The sequence below is a fragment of the Microcaecilia unicolor genome, chromosome 8 (assembly GCF_901765095.1).
Source record: "Microcaecilia unicolor chromosome 8, aMicUni1.1, whole genome shotgun sequence".
Taxonomy (NCBI): Eukaryota; Metazoa; Chordata; class Amphibia; order Gymnophiona; family Siphonopidae; genus Microcaecilia; species Microcaecilia unicolor.
This window is the reverse complement of record NC_044038.1, coordinates 133,102,143-133,123,154: the sequence shown is the minus strand read 5'-3', so window position 1 is coordinate 133,123,154 and position 21,012 is coordinate 133,102,143. Positions and strand designations below refer to the sequence as shown.

Sequence of the window (21,012 nt, the reverse complement as noted above, 5' to 3'; positions counted from 1 at the left end):
CTAACCTCTACAAAATGGCCAAGAGCAAGGAGCTGTCTAAGGATGTCAGGGACAAGATCATACACCTGCACAAGGCTGGAATGGGCTACAAAACCATCAGTAAGACGCTGGGCGAGAAGGAGACAACTGTTGGTGCCATAGTAAGAAAATGGAAGAAGTACAAAATGACTGTCAATCGACAAAGATCTGGGGCTCCACGCAAAATCTCACCTCGTGGGGTATCCTTGATCATGAGGAAGGTTAGAAATCAGCCTACAACTACAAGGGGGGAACTTGTCAATGATCTCAAGGCAGCTGGGACCACTGTCACCACGAAAACCATTGGTAACACATTACGACATAACGGATTGCAATCCTGCAGTGCCCGCAAGGTCCCCCTGCTCCGGAAGGCACATGTGACGGCCCGTCTGAAGTTTGCCAGTGAACACCTGGATGATGCCGAGAGTGATTGGGAGAAGGTGCTGTGGTCAGATGAGACAAAAATTGAGCTCTTTGGCATGAACTCAACTCGCCGTGTTTGGAGGAAGAGAAATGCTGCCTATGACCCAAAGAACACCATCCCCACTGTCAAGCATGGAGGTGGAAATGTTATGTTTTGGGGGTGTTTCTCTGCTAAGGGCACAGGACTACTTCACCGCATCAATGGGAGAATGGATGGGGCCATGTACCGTACAATTCTGAGTGACAACCTCCTTCCCTCCGCCAGGGCCTTAAAAATGGGTCGTGGCTGGGTCTTCCAGCACGACAATGACCCAAAACATACAGCCAAGGCAACAAAGGAGTGGCTCAGGAAGAAGCACATTAGGGTCATGGAGTGGCCTAGCCAGTCACCAGACCTTAATCCCATTGAAAACTTATGGAGGGAGCTGAAGCTGCGAGTTGCCAAGCGACAGCCCAGAACTCTTAATGATTTAGAGATGATCTGCAAAGAGGAGTGGACCAAAATTCCTCCTGACATGTGTGCAAACCTCATCATCAACTACAGAAGACGTCTGACCGCTGTGCTTGCCAACAAGGGTTTTGCCACCAAGTATTAGGTCTTGTTTGCCAGAGGGATTAAATACTTATTTCCCTCTGCAGAATGCAAATAAATTCATATACTTTCCACAATGTGATTTTCCGGATTTAATTTGTGATGTGCTATCTCTCACTGTTACCAATAACCTACCCTTCAATTATGGGCTGCTCATGTCTTTGTCAGTGGGCAAACTTACAAAATCAGCAAGGGATCAAATACTTATTTCCCCCACTGTATGAGTTTATCTTGTTGGGCAGACTGGATGGACCGTGTAGGTCTTTTTCAGCCGTCATCTACTATGTTACTATGCCATTCCTCCACTCTACTCCACTCCCTTGAAATTTGGCCATCACTGTGGGGGGCAGTTGAGGACGTCCAAAATGTTTGAAAGAAGGACGTCCACGCCTTCGTTATGCCTCCGCTGACATATACATACCCCCCCCCCCCCAGGGACCTGCATTCTGCCCCCCCATAGGGATGGCCAAATTTCAAGGGCTTGGAGAAGTAGCAGAGTGGCCTAGTGGTTAGAGCACTGGTCTTGTGATTTAGAGGTGGCCACTTCAAATCCCACTGCTGCTACTTGTAATCCAAATAAATAAATAAAAAGGGTGTCAAAGACATGGCTGTCCTTCTCACAGAAACATTTTGGATGTCTTCAACTGCCATCGCAGGGATAGAGGCATAGCAAAGGACATATTCTAAAAAAAGACAAAAATTTTTGAAGTTGTTTTTTTCGGGTTGGGAGGTGGTTAGTGACCACTGGAGAAGTCAAGGGAGGTCATCCCTGATTCCCTCCAGTGGTCATCTGGGCAGTTCGGGCACCTGTTTGATGCTTGGTCGTGAAAAAAAAATGGACCAAGTAAAGTCGGCCAAATGCTCGTCAGGGCCACCCTTCTTTTTTCCATTATTGGCTGAGGCCGGCCATATCTTAACCACGCCCCCATCCCGCCTTCGCTACCCTGCCGATACACCCCGCCCCCTTGAACTTTCACCATCCCCCCAACGGAAAGCAGTTGAAGCCGGCATTGGGAGAAGGGCGGCCATCTCCCGATTTGTGTCGGAAGATGGCCGCCCTTCTCTTTCGAAAATAATTAGGATAGTAACATAGTAGGTGACGACAAAAAAAGACCTGTATGGTCCATCCAGTCTGCAAGCAAGATAACATACGAGTGGCCACTTTTTTGTGTTGCTTGTAATGCACAAAGTATGTAGTTAGGAAGACCTAGAAACAAAGAATTGCAATAACCTAACAAAGGAGTAATCAACGACTATACAACAACTGTCTTGAAATTGTCAACTTGATAAAAAAAAATGTCCTTATTAGTCTTAATTTGAAGAAAGTCCTCTGATTTATACTTTTACCCCCTTGTTTACTAATCCACGCTAGCAGCTGATGCACGGCAATGCCGACACAGCCCATTCAAAGTGAATGGGCTGTGTCGGCATTAGTGCATGGCAGCCACTAGAGCGGCTTAGTAATCATGGGGGTTAGAGATGAGTTGACTATCACCCTAAGATATTTAACCTCCATGACAATAGGAATGTTAGTATCATCCACAATCACTTCTGTCAGCATGACCACCGAAGGAGGATCATCTGATAGAAACACTTAAACCCCAATCAGTAGACTGGGAGAGGATATTTAGTGGCACTTAACTACCATATTTAGTGTTAATGCCCTTATACCTAACAGAGCAAGCAGGTCCACACAAAAAGCAGTCCTATCTTTGCCCGGTTAGATCAGTGGTGTAGCCAGACAACCAATTTTGGGTGGGCCTGAGCACAAGGTGGGTGGGCACAAATTTTTCTCTCTCCCCCCTCTCCCCTAGCACTTTCCAACTCAAAATATAAATACTTTAGCTGATAAGGATCCCCAATCTCTGTCAGCTGGGGACCTCCACCAGAGATGGCCAGAACTCCTCCCCGCCAAGCCCAGCAGGCAGAAGCCCCCATCTGCCAAGCTTGGCAGAAGACAGCTCCAGAAGAGATCCCCAGCTGGTAGGGCTTGGGGATCCCCACTAGCCACAGCATGGGTCAAGGCTGCTGTTAACCATGCTGGTGACCAGGGCAGAAAATAAAGAAGTCCCTCCCCCAATTCTCTCTCCTATCCCTTCATCCGCCATTACAGTCACACTGACAGACCCTCACAAATTACAGAACAAGGGATCACAAATTAGAAATAAAAATATGTAGACAAAATTGAACTGGGAACCTCAGCATGCACTGCAACACTGGAGAAAAAAAACAAACAAAAGCGCATTTCCTTTTCTACAACACAGTAAGAAGAGTGGAGGAGTGGCCTAGTGGTTAGGGTGGTGGACTTTGGCCCTGAGGAACTGAGTTCAATTCCCACTTCACGCCCAGGCAGCTCCTTGTGACTCTGGGCAAGTCACTTAACCCTCCATTGCCACATTGAGCCTGCTATGAGTGGGAAAGTGCAGGGTACAAAAATAAATAAAAATCCACTATGCACATTTCCCAAAGCTAACATATTCCATTTAAAACATTCAAAATAAAATGATTTTCTACCTTTATTGTCTGGACATTTTATTTTTCCATCATGTTGGTTCCAATTTCTCTTTCCCGCTTTCCTGTCTGTCTTCTGCTAATTCTTCAAGTGGCTGTCCATTTGTCTTCTTTCTCCTGTCCTTTCATTTCTTCACTACACCTGCCTCTGAAATATTGATCTTTCCATTTTAGCTCTTTCCTTTCTTTCTTTCTTTTTTCTTTTCTGCCTCTGTACATTCAAATTTCATCCTCTTCCTAATCTTTTCCTTGTTTTTACTTTTCAGATATCTATCACATTTCCATTTCCTTTCACCCACTAGCTCTACCATTCCCCATCTCTCGCCTTCCTAGCCTATCATTCCTTTCCATCTTCAATCTACGCACCATTACCATATTTCTACGCCTGTAATCACTGCTCTCTCATTTATTTCTCCCTGGGCCTCTCCCCCATGCTTTCCACCATTCCCAGTGTCGCCCTCCCTCCGCCCTTCCAGCCCAGCATCTGTTCCCTCTTTCTCCCATCCTCACCCTCTAGCCTGATATCTCCCTATCCCTTTTACCTCCCACCACCAGCATCTTCCTGTCCCATCTCTCTCCCCTCCCCCATTGTTCAGCATTTCCCCCTTTCTCTTCCCTACCATCCATGCAGCCTTTCCCTCCCTCTCCCCATCCAACCCCACCCATATCCAACAATTCTCCCTCTTTCCCCTTTGCCCAGCATCTGTCCATCCCTTCCCCCACATCGAACAATTATTCCTCCACCCCACCTAGCACTACCCTCACTCCCTGATCCCAACAGTGCTCCTGTCTCCCCCCCCCCCCCCGCGCTGACAAGCTGCACCTTCCCCGCCACCCGCTGACATGCTGCACCTTTCCCCCCCCCTCCGCCAGCCACCCGCCCGCCCGCTGTGGTTTTTGCTCTCTCCCAGCCACCCGCCAGCGCGCCGCAGGCCCTCCCCCACTTCCATCCCCACCGGGCGGCGCCACAGTCCAGCAGCTCTGCATTTCTGCAACGGAGCCATGTGTCAGCACGCTTCCTTCTGGCCTGCCTCACCTCTGATAATCTTCCTGAAGAGGTGGGGCCAGCGCAAGCACTCGTAGTAGCGTGCGGACGGCCCCGGTGCTGCGCTGCTGGACGGAGATGACAGCGGAGGGAGCAGGGAGGGAACAAAGCCTGCGGAGCGCCGGCGAGCGGCTGGGAGGACGGAGGAGGGAAAGCAGAAGTTGCGGTTTGGCGTCTATGAGGTGCACCATTGCTGGGTGGGCCCGAGCCCAAAATGGGTGGGCCCCGGCCCATCCAGGCCCACCCGTGGCTACGCCCCTGGGTTAGATATGCTTTAAAACTGCTCATTGCCACATCCTGAACATCAGCTGGTCAGTTTTTACCTAAGGCAATGGAGGGTTAAGTGAATTCCCCAAAATCATAACTAGCCACAATGGGATTTGAACTGGGTTTTCCTGGTTTTCAACCCATTAACCATTAGGCTGCTCCTCCACTTAAATTCAGGTATACTAGGCACTGTGACTGAATTGGAGAGTTAAGAAAAGGGAACCAAAATGGTTGTTTCAGAAAGATTTTACTGTGAGAGTCATGGTATAAGATATAAACGGAGGACAGCAGCTATACTGTTTCATTAGGGCTTGTTCCCAGACATTTTAAACATTAGTAAAGACACTGAGGTGGTTATATATGATAGCTAAGATAAGTGATGAACTCTATAACTTTGTCAAAGTTTACGCTCCCAATAGGAATCAGGGTGCCTTCTTTGAAGAAATAAAAACTAATAGCCATTAATTAAAATTTGCACATGTATTTTTAGACACCAGGTTCCACGCATACATTTTACGTGTGACTCCAAAAGGGGTCACGGGCAGATGAGGGGCATTCCCACAATTTATATGTGCTGATACAGAATAAGGAAGATCTGTGCCTTATTTTGGCAAGAGGATTTATACCAGGGTTTAGTTGGAGTAAATCCTCGCAACTAAAATAAGGCATGGTTCCCGGCATGAAGCATTATTCTATAAACAGCGCCTAACTTTGAGCGCCGTTTTTATAGAATAGCGCTTAGTATGTTTTTTCAGCACTGATTTTTCTGCGCTATTTATTGAATTTAGTCAGGTGTTCAGTGCTGCGTGCGTCTGGTAATGCTATACAAATGTTAATAATAATAATAATAATAATAATAATAATAGTCCATAGTGTCCAAAAGAACCCTAACATTAAAGGAGTGAAAAAGCTGAAGGGAGAACAAAAAATATCAGTGATGTGCTGCTGACTTTAACATCCCATAATTTACTGAAGGTGTTTTGACAATATATAGTAGTGTCAGGTTTTAAAGTAAAGTTAAACAAGACTGAATTGCTGAATATAAATTTGTCACGGGCCTTGTGTGAACGACTTTGGAAAGCTTTCCATATAAATGGGCAAAAGACCACATTAGATATCTTGGAATAAATCTTACGATGACATTGGGGACAAATTATGGTATGAATTACCCAATGATGATTCAGCAGTGTTATAGGGACATAGAGATTTGATCAAAATTGACTATTTTGTGGTTGGGTAGAATAGTGACAATAAAGACAAACATGCTCCCCAGTTTGTTATATCTTTCTCAAGTTCTCCCAGTGGAAATGCTTAAGAAGGTAATGATGTATATTTTATCATTTCACGCTTTTCCCTGAAATTACCTACTGGGTTTCTGTGTGAAAATTTACACTTTCTGCATAGTTTGCAACTACACAGGGTGTTTGAAAAGTTCTTTTCTTAACTCAGGGCCCCTTTTACAAGGGCACAGTAGCGTTTTTAACACGTGCTAAAAATAAGCATGCATTAAATGCTAGACACGCCCATATATTCCTATGGCTGTGTCTAGCGTTTAGCATGCGCTAATCATTAGCATGCACTAAAAAAACACTAGCGTGCCTTTATAAAAGAACCCCTCAGAGTGTAAAAATCATTCTATAGTGAAGAAACTCACCTTCCATTAATAAGTATTACAAATCAAAAAAATTGCATCTAAATGTTGACCATATGCTGCAGTGATGCTACTAATAAAGAGTAAATTATTTTAGTCTGGTTGAGAATGCATTCATTTGCAGACTTTTAGTGCTGTTTTTAGATGTCCTAGCTGTTAATATACAGACTTTAACACCTGGTAGAGTCACTCACACCACAGTGGTAACTGTCTAATATCCCAGCTTGTGTTTGTTTTTTAAATTAATTTCAGTGTAATCATAAAAATGTATTTTGAATGATTAGCCTGGGACAATTTTAATCTTGCAAAATTTAAATGAAACTAGTAATCTATTACAGAGGAAGAAGTCTGAAATGGTTGTTATGTTACTTTTCTTCTTTTTATATCTTGCCATGAGCAATTAGATGTATATCATAAACACATTTGTCGGGGTGTATGCTTTTTATACCGCCCTATTCTTGGAAGCACAAGAGCGGTTTACAATAGTAAATAATAAGGACGATAAGAGAGACAGGCAAGCAGAAATAGAAGAAGAACACAAATTACAATCTGTTTCACTGTCAATCAAGTCACCCAGTCCCCCCCCCCCTAAAAAAAAGTTTCATTGTAAAAAACTGATTTTTTTTTTTTTTAATCTGGTCTTAAAACTAGAAAAAGATGCTTCACTGTGAAGGTAATCAGGAATGTCATTCTGAGGGAAAAGGTCTAAAAAGTAAAATGCAGAATGTCGTGTCCATTCAAAACATGCCAGAGTTGGTGAAGGGGCTCCCAGTGAGCTGCCATGTTGGGAACATAGGGCCCTTTTACTAAGGCGCGCTGAAAAATACCCTGCGGTAGTGTAGACGCATGTTTTCAGCGCACGCAGAATCAGTTTTCAGGGCACCTATAAAAAATGCCTTTTTTAAATTTTTGACTAAAATAGACGTGTAGCAAAATCAAAATTGCCATGCATCCATTTTGGGTCTGAGACCGTACTGCCAGCCATTGACCTAGCGGTAAGGTCTACGCACATAAAATGCCAATTACCACCCGACTACCGCCTTCATGCCAGAAAATAAAAATATTTTCTGGCGCGCGTAGCTGACGCGTGTCAAAAATGAAATTACCATAAGGGCCACGCGGTAGCCAAGCAGTAACTCAAAATTGATGTGCGTTGGGTGCATGTAGGCACCTACATGGCTTTGTAAAAGGACCCCGTGGAGGAGCATAATCGAACGCGAACGCCTATCTCCATAGGCGTCTATGTCCGAAAACGGGCATGTGAAGAGGCAGGACAGACCGTATTATCGAAAAAGATGGGCGTCCATTTTTTGTTTTGAAAATACGGTTTGGATGGACCAAATGCCATTGATTTGGTCCCTTCTGAGCTGGGCGTTTGTTTTTTTTAGCGATAATGGAAACTAAAAACGCCCAGCTCAAAAACGTCCTAATCCGAGCCATTTGATCATGGGAGGGGCCAGGATTGGTAGTACACTGACCCCCCTGATATGCCAGGACACCAACTGGGCACCCTAGGTCAGTGCGGTGGACTGCAGAAAAAGCTCCCACGTGCATAGCTCCCTTACCACGGGTGCTGAGCTCCCAACCCCCCTCCCCCAAAACCCACTATCCACAAATGTACAACACTACCATAGCTCTTAGGGGTGAAGGGGGCAACTACATGTGGGTACAGTGGGTTTTGGAGGCCTCCCATTTACCACCACAAGTGTAACGAGTGGGGGGGGGGATGGGCCTGGGTCTGCCTGCCTGAAGTGCACTGCAGTACCCACTAAAAGTGCTCCAGGGACAGGACTTGTTGCTGGTGTATAACCTTGGCACAGCAGTTGACACCTGACGACTAATCTCACTGAAAATGTCCTTTATTTGAATAAGCACGTTTACTCACAGCTAACTGCAGATCAGAGGTTGTGCCCCACTGGCAACGAGTCTCGCTGGTACTGAGATTAGCAGTAGGTCTGAGCTGGCAGAATGGTGTACAATGCCCTCTTTCAGCAACATTCAAGGTAAGAACTAAGTGCTGTAACGTGGCTAACACATGAAAGGGATCTAAAAGTGTCTTACACAAATGGCCACTACCTCATGGACTACCGGAAACAAAACAGCAGTGGCGTAGCAAGGGCGGGGCGGTGGGGGCGGTCCGCCCCGGGTGTCAGCGGGTGGGGGGTGCTAGTCCGTCGAGTCTCCTGCCACCATCCTGCCTGCTTTTTAAAAAATCCATCTGGGACGCAGGCAGCGCTTCGCGTCTGCCATGTGCATGCTGTAAAAGCTGAAAATCGCCTCACTGGCGTCCTCGCTATGTCCCGCCCTCGAGGAAATAGGAAGTTACCTCAGAAGAGGGCGGGACATAGCGAGGACGCCAGCGAGGCGATTTTCAGCTTTTACAGCATGTACAGGGCAGACGCGAAGCGCTGCCTGTGTCCCAGATGGATTTTTTTTTAAATAGGCAGGATGGTGGCAGGAGAAGAGGGCTCTGTCAGCTTTCGACGGAGGGGAGACAACGGGACCAGATCGGGGGGGGGGGGGGGCTTAGATGGGAGAGTGGGAGCTCAGAGGGGAGAAGGGGATTGGGGAGGGGTGGGGATGCTCAGAGGGGGCTCAGATGGGAGAGGGGGAGCTCAGAGGGGAGAAGGGAATTGGGGAGGGTGGGGGTGCTCAGAGGGGGCTCAGATGGGAGAGGGGGAGCCCAGAGGGGAGAAGGGGAGCTCAGAGGGGAGAAGGGGATTGGGGAGGGGTGGGGTGCCCAGCGGGGGCTCAGATGGGAGAGGGGGAGCCCAGAGGGGAGAAGGGGATTGGGGAGGTTGGAGGTGCTCAGAGGGGGCACAGATGGGAGAGGGGGAGCCCAGAGGGGAGAAGGGTAGCTCAGAGGGGAGAAGGGGATTGGGGAGGGGTGGGGTGCTCAGAGGAGGCTCAGATGGGAGAGGGGGAGCTCAGAGGAGAGAAGGGGAGCTCAGAGGGGAGAAGGGGATTGGGGAGGGTGGGGGTGCTCAGAGGGGGCTCAGATGGGAGAGGGGGAGCTCAGAGGGGAGAAGGGGATTGGGGAGGGTGGGGGTGCTCAGAAGGGGCTCAGATGGGAGAGGGGAGCCCAGAGGGGAGAAGGGGAGCTCATAGGGGAGAAGGGGATTGGGGAGGGGTGGGGTGCTCAGAGAGGGCTCAGATGGGAGAGGGGGAGCCCAGAGGGGAGAAGGGTAGCTCAGAGGGGAGAAGGGGATTGGGGAGGGGTGGGGTGCTCAGAGGGGGCTCAGATGGGAAATGGGGAGCTCAGAGGAGAGAAGGGGAGCTCAGAGGGGAGAAGGGGATTGGGGAGGGTGGGGGTGCTCAGAGGGGGCTCAGATGGGAGAGGGGGAGCTCAGAGGGGAGAAGGGGATTGGGGAGGGGTGGGGGTGCTCAGAGGGGGCTCAGATGGGAGAGGGGGAGCCCAGAGGGGAGAAGGGGAGCTCAGAGGGGAGAAGGGGATTGGGGAGGGGTGGGGTGCTCAGAGAGGGCTCAGATGGGAGAGGGGGGCTCAGAGGGGAGAAGGGCATTGGGGAGAGGTGGGGGTGCTCAGAGGGGAGAAGGGTCTGAAGCTGGAACTGGGGTCTGACAAGGGGGCAGGAGGGAAAATGGGTCCATGCCTGGGGCAGGTGGGAGAATGGGTCTGGGGCTGAAAAGGGGGGATGCAAGGCTTGTGGTGGATGAAGAGGGCTGGAACTGGGGGCTGAAAAGGAGGGTAGTTGGGATAAGGGGGCTAGTACTGGAACTGGGGGCAGAAAAGGGGCAGGGGCTGAAACTGTGGGGACTGGGGGCTTTAAAGGGGACAGGGAGAACTGGCTGGGGCTGAAGCTCGGGACTGGTGAGAGAAAAGGGCTGGGGTTGAAACTAGGGGCTGAAAAGGTGACAGTGAGAAGTGGCTGGGGGCTGAAGCTTGGGTCTGATGGGAGAAAAGGGCTGGGGACTGGTGGGATAGTGGGGCTGAAAAGGGGGGCAGGTGGGAGATGTGGGCTGGGGGCTGGAACTAGGGACAGGTGGAATAAGGGGGCTGAAAAGAGGGGGCAGAGAGAGAGGGGACAGACCCTGGATGGAAGGGGGGAGCGTGAGGGAGGGCAGACCCTGGATGGATGGGAGAGGGAGGGCAGACGGATTGAAGGGGCAGAGAGAAAGGGCAGATGGTGGGTGGAAGGGGGAGAGAGAAAGACCCTGGATGAAAGGGGGGAGCATGAGGGAGGGCAGACCCTGGATGGATGGGAGAGGGAGGACAGACGGATTGAAGGGGCTTAGTTTATAGAATCACGCTTTTTTTGTCGCCAATTTTTACGGTGTGATTTGTAGAATTTGGCTCTTAGTGGATAACCAGTTATATTGCACAATATAACCAGCTATCTGATCATATTCAGCACATCACCGGCTAAGTTTGGTGGCCGAAATAAGACCCGCTGAAATAGCAGGAATACCTTTGGCCAGTTTAAACTTAACCGACCAGTGCTGAATATCAACTTGACTGGTTAAGTTTAAACTGTGCAAAAATAAACCATATATTCAATGCTAGTCACTGGAAACAGCCTGACATTGAATATCCGGGCACAGTGCCGACCACGGGAGTCAGCCCAGCTAGCTCCCACAGTCTGAATATTGGCAAAATTAAAACCACTTATGTCTAGCAGTTGCACAGGATGGCCAGTGAGCTGTCCCCTATTGTGCTTCACAGTTAAGAGGTTACTGGGAAGACAATTGTGAATTAGTACTGTGAATGTTCTCGAGCTGAGGAAACTGGTGATCCAAGAAAGAACCTTGCCGCCAGTTCCAGCAGCTGTGATATGAGATAAAATATGATGGTTCACTGAATCAAAAGCAAGAGAGAAATCAAGTCAAACGGTAATGGCTAAATTTTTTTCAGAGCCTAAAGGTCTCTGAATTTTGTTCAGAAGGACAGTCAGTAATGTTTCAGTGCTACATTTCTCTCTAAATCCTGATTGATGTGGGTGCAATAGATTGGTTTTCTCCATAAAATTGCTTAGTTGGAAGACATTAACTATATTACTTGGTACTTGCGTAAATAAAAGAAATCTTAAAGTACACTATAAGCAAGCATATCTCTCCATATTTCTCTTAAACTGAGGAAAAGACTTCAGACACTCAGTACCTGTTGCTGATTTTAGCCTAGCGGTCTGATTCGCTCAACGCATATTAGAAAAGTTTCTTTCTTGAAGATATATGCGTTTCGCGAGTATCGTCACAAGTCTAAAAAAAATTCAATTTGATTTATTTTTATTTTTATGTTAAAGTATTTAACAAGACTGGTACTTAGCTGCGGTGCATTCTGTGGTTGCTGGGTACGCCCAACAGCGAGCTCCTGTTTCGCTAGGTGCTTCGTAAGGAGCTGAACCCAAAGTCTTTATCACAGGAATCTATTACCACCGTTAGCCTCAGTGGTAATAGATTCCTGTGATAAAGACTTTGGGTTTTATTTATTTATTTATTTATTTATTGCATTTGTATCCCACCTTTTCCCACCTATTTGAAGGCTCAAAGTGGCTTACATAGTTTTGTAACACAATTATTCTTGGATGTCAGGTACAATTATTGCAGTACAGAGGTTAGTTAAGGGAGAAGTAGAGAGTAGAAGGGAGGCGTTTATTAGGTATAGTGAACAGTAGGTTTTCAGCAGTGGATTAGTAAGGTTCTAGGTTCAGCTCCTTACGAAGCACCTAGCGAAACAGGAGCTCGCTGTTGGGCGTACCCAGCAATCACAGAATGCACCACAGCTAAGTACCAGTCTTGTTAAATTCTTTAACATAAAAATAAACAGAAATCAAATTGAGGTTTTTTAGACTTGTGACGATACTCGCGAAATGCATATATCTTTAAGAAAGAAACTTTTCGAATGTGCGTTGAGCGAATCAGACCGCTAAGCTAAAAATTAGCAACAGGTACTGAATGTCTGAAGTCTTTTCCTTAGTTGGAAGACAGCAGTTTTTTTCTTTTCTTTATTGTACTTTTATTTTAAGTTTAAACAAATTAATACAAGCAAACCAACTTCTTACAGGAATCAGGATTCTGGGGCCCTTTTACTAAGTTGTGCTAAAAAGTGTCCAGCACTATAACTAGTGCGGTACTTTCCTGCACACTGAAGCCATTTTTACAGCATCTGTAAAATGGCCGCATTTTCCATTTTCTCAATGATCATGCATTAACAGTGGCGTAGCAGGGGGGGCTGCCACCCGGGGCGGTTCGCCATTACACCCCCCCCCCCCCCGGGTGCAGCACGATGACACCCTCCCCCCCCGACGACCAGCTCCCGCACCCTACCTTTAAAAAGAATACCGGGAGTCGCGCCTGCCCTGCACGTACAAGAAATGTGGACCGTCGGCTCTTCTCTCGCTCTGTCCCACCCTTGCGGAAATAGGAAGTTGCGTCAGCGGAGGGCGGGACAGAGCGAGGGAAGAGCCGACGGTCCACTTGTACGTGCAGGGCAGGCGCGACTCCCGGTATTCTTTTTAAAGGTGGGGGGGTGTCGATTCGCCGAGATGGGGGGGGAGCTGGCAGGGAGCACCCCCTCCCGAGCTGACACCCGGGGCGGACCTCCCCTCCTGCCCCCCCCCCCCCCTTGCTACGCCACTGTGCATTAATTTCCCCATTACTGTGTGGCCATTAGTTTGGGAGCACTTACCAACACCTATTTTCTAGGTAGTAATCACTTATTAACTGAACATGCCTACTCTCTGCCCTCAAATATGCCCCAGCGCTAAAAAAATAAAACTACTGTGGAGCACCTGACCATGCTCCACAGTAGTGCTTATTAACTGAGGTAAGCACATGTTAGTGCTTACCGCAGTTTAGTAAAAGGGCTCCTCTGTTTGAAGAAATAAATTATAAGACACCATTGAACCAGGCTTTAGTTGGTGTAAATCTTTGCATCTAAAGTTAGGCATGGTTCCCAGTACAAAGCGCTATTCTATAAACACAACTTCATAAGAGTCGGTTAGTCCACAGTATAGAGAGGACACGTACCACAATTCAAAGGATAAATTTCAAATAGAAGTGAGTACAATAGCAGCCTTTCAATCTTCTTAGCACATACACTCTCTTAATCACCAGGAGGTTCAGCTACTTCCATATATAGTGAATATTTCAGACAGGTCTGTGGTTTGCTGGGAGGGAAGCATTGATTGGATTATTGTCAACATTGGTCGGATCAGTGCCGGTTTTCAAACTGCAAGTACTTGACCTGAGTTGAGACTGCTCTTCATACATATGGATAAACCGTAATAATCCCAACTCTAGGTCTGTAACTAAACTTGACGGTAAAGGGTCTCAACTTGTAATAGAGGGATTCATGGTAGTTAACATTTTTTGCAAGGTGAAATCTGTCCCTGGATTAAAAGCACATCCTGAACTAGTCAAGCTCATATGTAAATTCTTCAAATCAGAATCAAATCTTGCTCCTAGAGAGGGTGTGGTGTAATTGAACTGATTCTGAGTATTACTTATCCCTTTGAATAACAATCTTGCAAAGTTTTCAGCTAAAAGTTATGAGAAATTAGAATCTAAGCCTTTTATTGTGTGATCTAAGGAGTTAAAGGAGGTGGTAAAGTTTCTTTGCTTGATTGGCACTGGCCTAGATAAGTGATGAAAATGAAGTTTTCTTGATGACTCTCAGACTTTGCTCTTTCTCCAAATACATCGTGCTTGTTGTTTGAACAAAGATAATCCCTGGTGATTCTAATGGATCTTATGGCAGAGGGTGCTATGCCATCTCTGCTTTTTAGAGTATCCTTTTCTTTCACCTGTAAGCATTAAAACAGGGTGCATTGATGGATTAGTGCATAGGTGAGCTCAGATTTTCAAAAGGTGAGTGATTGCATCTAAATTCCACATCAAAGAGCCAAAAACAGTTTTGGTTTTCTGGATAGTCGTTCTGATTATTCATTACATAATTTGATCAAAGAGCCAAGTTAATTTGCATATCTTGGCTATGTTACTACTATTATCACTACTTCTTATCACTTCAATAGCGCTACTAGACGTACACAGACGTATGAGATATGGAGGGGCATAATCGAACGTCACCAGCAATCTATTTTGGCGGCGGCGCAATAGCTGGCCGGAACCGTATTATCGAAAAAGATGGCCGGCCATCTTTTTTTCGATAATACGGTGTGGCCCGGCGAAATGCCTTGGATTTTGCCGGGTTTGAGATCGCCGGGTGTGTTTTTCTGCGATAATGGAAAAAACTGCCGGCGATCTCAAACCCGGCGAAATCCAAGGCATTTGGCCGTGGGAGGAGCCAGCATTTGTAGTGCACTGGTCCCCCTCACATTCCAGGACACCAACCGAGCACCCTAGGGGGCACTTAAAACATCTTTTATAAACAACCAAATTTGCTTCCAGGTGCATAGCACCCTTCCCTTGTGTGCTGAGTCCCCCAAATCCCCCCCCAAACCTACTGCCCATAAGTGCACACCATTACCCTAGCTCTAAGGGCTGAAGGAGTGCACCTACATGTGGGTACAGTGGGTTTTGGGGGGTTTGGGAGGGCTCAACATTACCCACCACAAGTAGAACAGGTAGGGGGGGATGGGACTGGGTCTGCCTTTCTGCAGTCCACTGCAACCAACAACAACTGTTCCAGGCACCTGCATACTGCTGTCAGGGTGCTGGGTATGACATTTGAGGCTGGCATACAGGCTGGCAAAAAGGTTTTGTTTTTAATATTTTTAGTGTGGGAGGGGGTTGGCAACCACTGGAGGAGTACGGGGAGGTCATCCCCCATTCCCTCCGGTGGTCATCTGGTCAGTTGGGGCACTTTTTTGAGGCTTGGTCGTGAAAATAAAAGGACCAAGTAAACCCGGCGAAATACTGATTATCGCCGGGTTTTATTTTTCCATTATCGGCGAAAGCCAGCCATCTGGTAGGCACGCCCACACCTGCCCATGTCCCGCCTTCACTTCGCCGCCGACACGCCCCCTTGAACCTTCGCCGGCGAAGCGAAAAGAAAGCGGCGATGCTGTCAAAACAGAAGCTTTCGATTATATGGATTTCGCCACTTTTGCGAAATCGCCGGCCATCTCCCGATTTATGGCCGGCGATCACTTTTGAAAATAAGCTGGATGGTCTCTGCTTAACGGACTGATTTTGGATCTCGAAAAACAGCATTTCCTACTCCTGGACTCATTGCTTATCACTAGTGAAAGCTCTGAGTTGACACACTTAGAGCTTCATGGGTTTTTAGTACTCTGGGGAAAGCTGCTATTACAGGCAGCACCTATGGTTTATGTACTATTTTTCCTCCTAAATGTTGTCCCATTCCAGTGCAGCGCTTATCTATATTATGCATTTGAATGAGAGTAGGTTATAAATTGGAGAATAAGTTTTCTAAGCACCTGCCCTGTATGTTTGAGGAGAGATGGGAAAAGGATGAGAGACTGTGCAGTGATGACTGTCTGACATTAAATTCCTTGAAGGGACAATAAATAAAGGGAAAACTTGATAGTTGTGTGTTAGATAGCCTTGTATTCTCAGGCTAAATATTTTCCTGATCATCCAAAGACAGCTCAGAGTCCTGTTTATGAAGCTGTAAGATAAATGCTGCTGTGCATTAACCATCATTCTTGTCTTTAATCCTATTTTAATGCATGCTGTGATGTGGAAGACTGCCTGTCCTATCCAAAGATATCATTTCTGTGTGCACTGTAGAAATTTTTTTCATCTACGTGGACTTCAGAATATTAATCTGGATCACTATTTCTTGTGCTTATCTTCTTCCTTTCTTCAACCAGATGGCTGTCCTGATTTGTGCAATGGTAATGGGAGATGTTCACTGGGTCAGAACAGCTGGCAGTGTATCTGCCAGACCGGATGGAGAGGGCCTGGATGCAATGTTGCCATGGAAACCGCCTGTGCTGATAACAAGGATAATGAGGGAGGTGAGTAAAAGTCTTCTAGTTCCCAACTACTAAAGAACAAAGGGTTACAACCTGCGTACATTTTGCTTATAAGTCACTGTACAACAGACAGACTGCTTAGGAGAACTGTAGAATACTGATGTGTTTGATCGTGACAAAATATCAAAGCAAAACTTCAGCAACAAATGCACTTTGAAATGTAAAAGGTCATAATCTCACATAAGATATTAAGGAAGTCAATGTAGAACCATCCACATATGTAAATAGCAGCACTTACATGCTAGATTGACTACACACGCAAACGGAAAGTCTAGTAAGCTGCTGTCTACACAAGTAGATGACCAGGACGCAGAGATTTCAAGAGATTATGGGGTCCTTTTACAAAGGCGCGCTGAAAATGGCTTGCGGTAGTGTAGGCGCGTGTTGTGGGTGCACGACAATCCATTTTTTAGCGTGCCTGTAAAAAAGGTCTTTTTTTATTTTTGACAAAAATGGGCATGCGGCAAAATGAAAATTGCCACGTGTCCATTTTGGGTCTGAGACCTTACCACCAGCCATTGACCTAGCAGTAAAGATTTGGCGTGCGTCCGTTACACGCACCTGAAAATAAAAAATATTTTTTAGACACGCGTATCGGATGCAAGCCAAAGGGTAACTCCATTTTGGCGTGCGTTGGGTGCATGTAGACACGCGGCTTAGTAAAAGGACCCCTGTGTTTGGGTATGGTTAGGGAGGACCAAAAATTTATATATATACTAGTAAAAAAGGCCCGTTTCCGAAACCAATGAAACGGGCACTAGCATGTGGTTTTTTTTGTGTGTGTGTGTATGTGTCACAGAGTTATTTTGTGTGTGAGTGTGTGAGGGTGTGGTGTGTGTGCAGGTTGTTGATGTGTGTCTTTTTTTGTTTTGTTTTGTTTTTTGCTTGGGGGTTGGGGGATGTGCTGTGCTGTGCTGGCAAAGTGGGTTGGATTGGTGTGTGGCTTTGAGGGTGTGTTTCTGTTGTATTGTGTGTGTGTGGTTTTGTCTGTCAAGAAGGTTTGTGGAGGGGGGTCTTTCTGTTGGTGAAATGTAAATGTGGTTGTAGGGGGGGTCAGCCTTTGTTGATTGTTGTTTTTTTTTCCATGTTTTTTTTTGTGTGTTGTGCTGAGACAGCAGTGTTGTTTTAGTTGGGCGGAAGGTAGAGGAGCACGTTCTTTGTCTGTCGGTATTTTTTGGCCATTTCAGGGCTGCTGTAGGGGAATGCTGGAAGAGAAATGTGCTGTTGGAAGCAGCGCCATCTTTTTACATTGGGCTGGGGTTCTGGGCATCCTGGAGGTGGGTGACGGCTTGCCTGAGGACGGGGATGGTTGTTTTAAGTTGGCGGAAGGGAGAAGAGCACGGTCTCGAGCCGTCGGGGGGTGATCCGGTATGTTTGGTCCATTTCAGGCCGGCTGCAGGGGAATGCTGGAACATTTATGCGCTGCAGGAATCAGCGCCGTCTTTTTCCGGGTGCTCGGGGAATCCCCGAGGTGGGAGACAGCTTGCCTGAGGCTGGGGATGGTTGGGCATGTCCTTGGCCGCTTCGGCAAAAGGGGAAGAGGAAGGGGGTGGGGAGTTACCTGCAGCCGCCTGAGAAACCATGTATTCTTTGTTTGTTTTGTATTATTAGTTTGCATTTCTGTTGAAGAAAGAGTGGATACCTTTCGAATGATGGAGGTGGTGCTTCGGTGTGCGGTTGTTTCCTTAGTTTGGCAGCCAGTCTCCAGCGATTCCTAGGCAGGGAAGGAGTACTCCTCCCCCTTCCTTGGTCGCTGTTTGCTGCTGGCTGGGTCGGCGGTAATCCTTCCAGCTGGGCCGCAGCTTGTCTTGTTTGCCCACGTCCCAGATGGTGACGGGCACGTTGTTTTCCGGCTCCTCTGACTCCATGTCAAGCGATCCCAAATATAGTCTGTGCTATTGGCCCTCTGGCACTCTTCAGTACTGGCATTAGGCATTTAAAAATTTCTCCCCCCCCCCCCCTCCCCAGGTCTATTTTTGCACATACCCACAGCAGGAATATTCTTCTCTCGTTCCAGCGGTGGTTCTGTGCTCTTCGTGCTGCACAGATAATGAGCCATTCTGCTGGGGAATGCTCCTCCCTTATTGTCACGTAGTTTCCTCTGATTGGTCCGTCTTACGTTGCCTAGTGTTGCCTGGGAACGGTGTTGTGATGGTCCTTTGTGTTTCAGAATGTTGAGGGTGTTTTTTCTGATTGGTCCGTCATGCGAGGGCGGGGCAGAGAGAGACATGGTCAGTGTTGTGGCTTCACCACCATGAATCCATGAACCCTTCAGTGAGTGACTGAGTGACTTCAGAACGTTGTCTTCAGAACGTTGAGGGTGAGTTTTATTATAGTAGATATATATATATATATATCTATATATATATATATATAGATATATATATATATATACCATTGGAAATACATGTATAGTTTTTGCACCATCTCTGAAGCACACAGTAAGGGGCATTTAAAAAAATATATATCCTGCTTATAACGTGCAAAAATGTGGCCATCTCACAGACATAAACAAACAGGAAAAACATCTAGATTTCCTGTTCAATTATTGCTACGAGATGGACATTTTTTTGAGTGAAAACATCCAAAATGAATAGCCATTGTCCAAAGTGAAATGTCCAACTTTTGAACGACAAAATAGCAGGGGCATGAACATCTGGCATCATTTTCAAAAATATAGTCACACAGTCTCTGCTGAACCTGAGAAATACCGACTGTACCTGAATGTCCACCACTTCAATATCCTTCAGGCTTGCAGGTCTCATATATTTTGGTACAGTAGATATTTTTCTGTTTCTAGAAGACTCAGAATTATTAAAAAAAAAGAGTTGAATAGGGACTTGAACTTGCATCCCTTAGTTCACAGCCCACTGCACTAACAACTAGGCTACTCCTCTGACTGGTTTTTTGAATTGCCATAATACTTGCTGACATACAGCCTGGTTTTCCTTTCCAGTTTCACTTTCAGGGGAGAGGGACAGGAACAGCATCCACCAGGGGATTAAAGGAGTCATGCCTTAATCTCTCCAGTGGTGAGCTGCTCAACTTTAGAGCAACATTTTATAACTTGGATGCAGTGGTGTGCTGGTAAATTTTTAACAACAGGCTCTCTCCATGGTCCACCTCGGTGCCCCCCCCCCATCCACCTCGGCGCTCCCCCCATCAACCTCTGCGCCCCCCCCCCAAAAAAAAATTGCAGAGCTGGCAATACCCCGGTGGGGGGGGGGGGGGGGGGGGGGGCGGCCAACACATTACTCTCTCCAGGAAAAAAAATTAAATTATCCCAGGTTCCAACCTAATTCATGTTTAATATGGGATAAAATGCCGTAAATAAATATAAACTTTTAACGTTCAGCACCTGATTCTCAAAGTGGACATATTCCAAACACTATAATGAAAATAAAATTATTTTTTTTCTACCTTTGTTGTCTGGTGACTTTGTTTCTCTGATCATGCTGGTCCAGTATCTGATCCTGCTGCTCTCTATCTGTTCCCTTGACTCCGTTTCCAGGGCTTCCTTTCCATTTATTTCTTTTCTTTCCTCCTTTCTTCTTCATTTCTGGTCCTCTGCAGACTTGACTGTACAGTGGATCCAACTTCTGCCTATTTTCTCCATCCATGTGCAGTTTCTCTCCTCACTTCCTTTTCCCTCATCTAATCTCCTTCCTCTATCTTCCCTCCATGTCCAGCATTTCTTCTCTCTCCCTTCCCTCCCCTCCATCCATGTCCTGAAACTCTCCTCTCTCCCCTGCCCCTCTCTATCCATCCATACCCAGCAATTCTCTTCTCTCCCCTGCCCCCCTCTACCCACCCATGCCCAGCAGGTCTCTCCCCTGCCCCCCTCTACGCACCCATGCCCAGCAAGTCTCTTCTCTCCCCTGCCCCCCTACCCACCCATGCCCAGCAGGTCTCTCCCCTGCCCCCCTCTACGCACCCATGCCCAGCAAGTCTCTCCCCTGCCGCCCTCTACCCACCCATGCTCAGCAAGTCTCTCCCCTGCCCCCCTCTACCCACCCATGCCCAGCAAGCCTCTCCCCTGCCCCCCTCTACCCACCCATGCCCAGCAGGTCTCTCCCCTGCCCCCCTCTATGCACCCATGCCCAGAAAGTCTCTCCCCTGCCCCCCCTCTACCCACCCATGCTCAGCAAGTCTCTCCCCTGCCCCCCTCTACGCACCCATGCCCAGCAAGCCTCTCCCCTGCCCCCCTCTACCCACCCATGCCCAGCAGGTCTCTCTCCTGCCCCCTTCTACACACCCATGCCCAGAAAGTCTCTCCCCTGCCCCCCTCTACACACCCATGCCCAGAAAGTCTCTCCCCTGCCCCCCTCTATGCACCCATGCCCAGAAAGTCTCTCCCCTGCCCCCTTCTACGCACCCATGCCCAGCAAGTCTCTCCCCTGCCCCCCTCTACCCACCCATGCCCAGCAGGTCTCTCCCCTGCCCCCCTCTAGGCACCCTTGCTCAGCAAGCCTCTCCCCTGCCCCCCTCTACCCACCCATGCCCAGCAAGTCTCTCCCCTGCCCCCCTCTATGCACCCATGCCCAGCAGGTCTCTCCCTGCCCCCCTCTATGCACCCATGCCCAGCAGG

General features: G+C 47.5%; 1 protein-coding gene across 1 annotated transcript in view; it reads left to right on the top strand.

Annotated features, from left to right (window-relative positions):
• TENM2 (teneurin transmembrane protein 2) overlaps nucleotides 1-21,012 on the top strand; it is a 1,250,894-nt gene that overhangs the window by 883,354 nt on the left and 346,528 nt on the right. Inside the window, exon 12 of the mRNA XM_030212543.1 lies at nucleotides 16,260-16,406. Coding sequence (XP_030068403.1) covers nucleotides 16,260-16,406 — 147 coding nt within the window. The remainder of the gene's footprint in view (nucleotides 1-16,259; nucleotides 16,407-21,012) is intronic.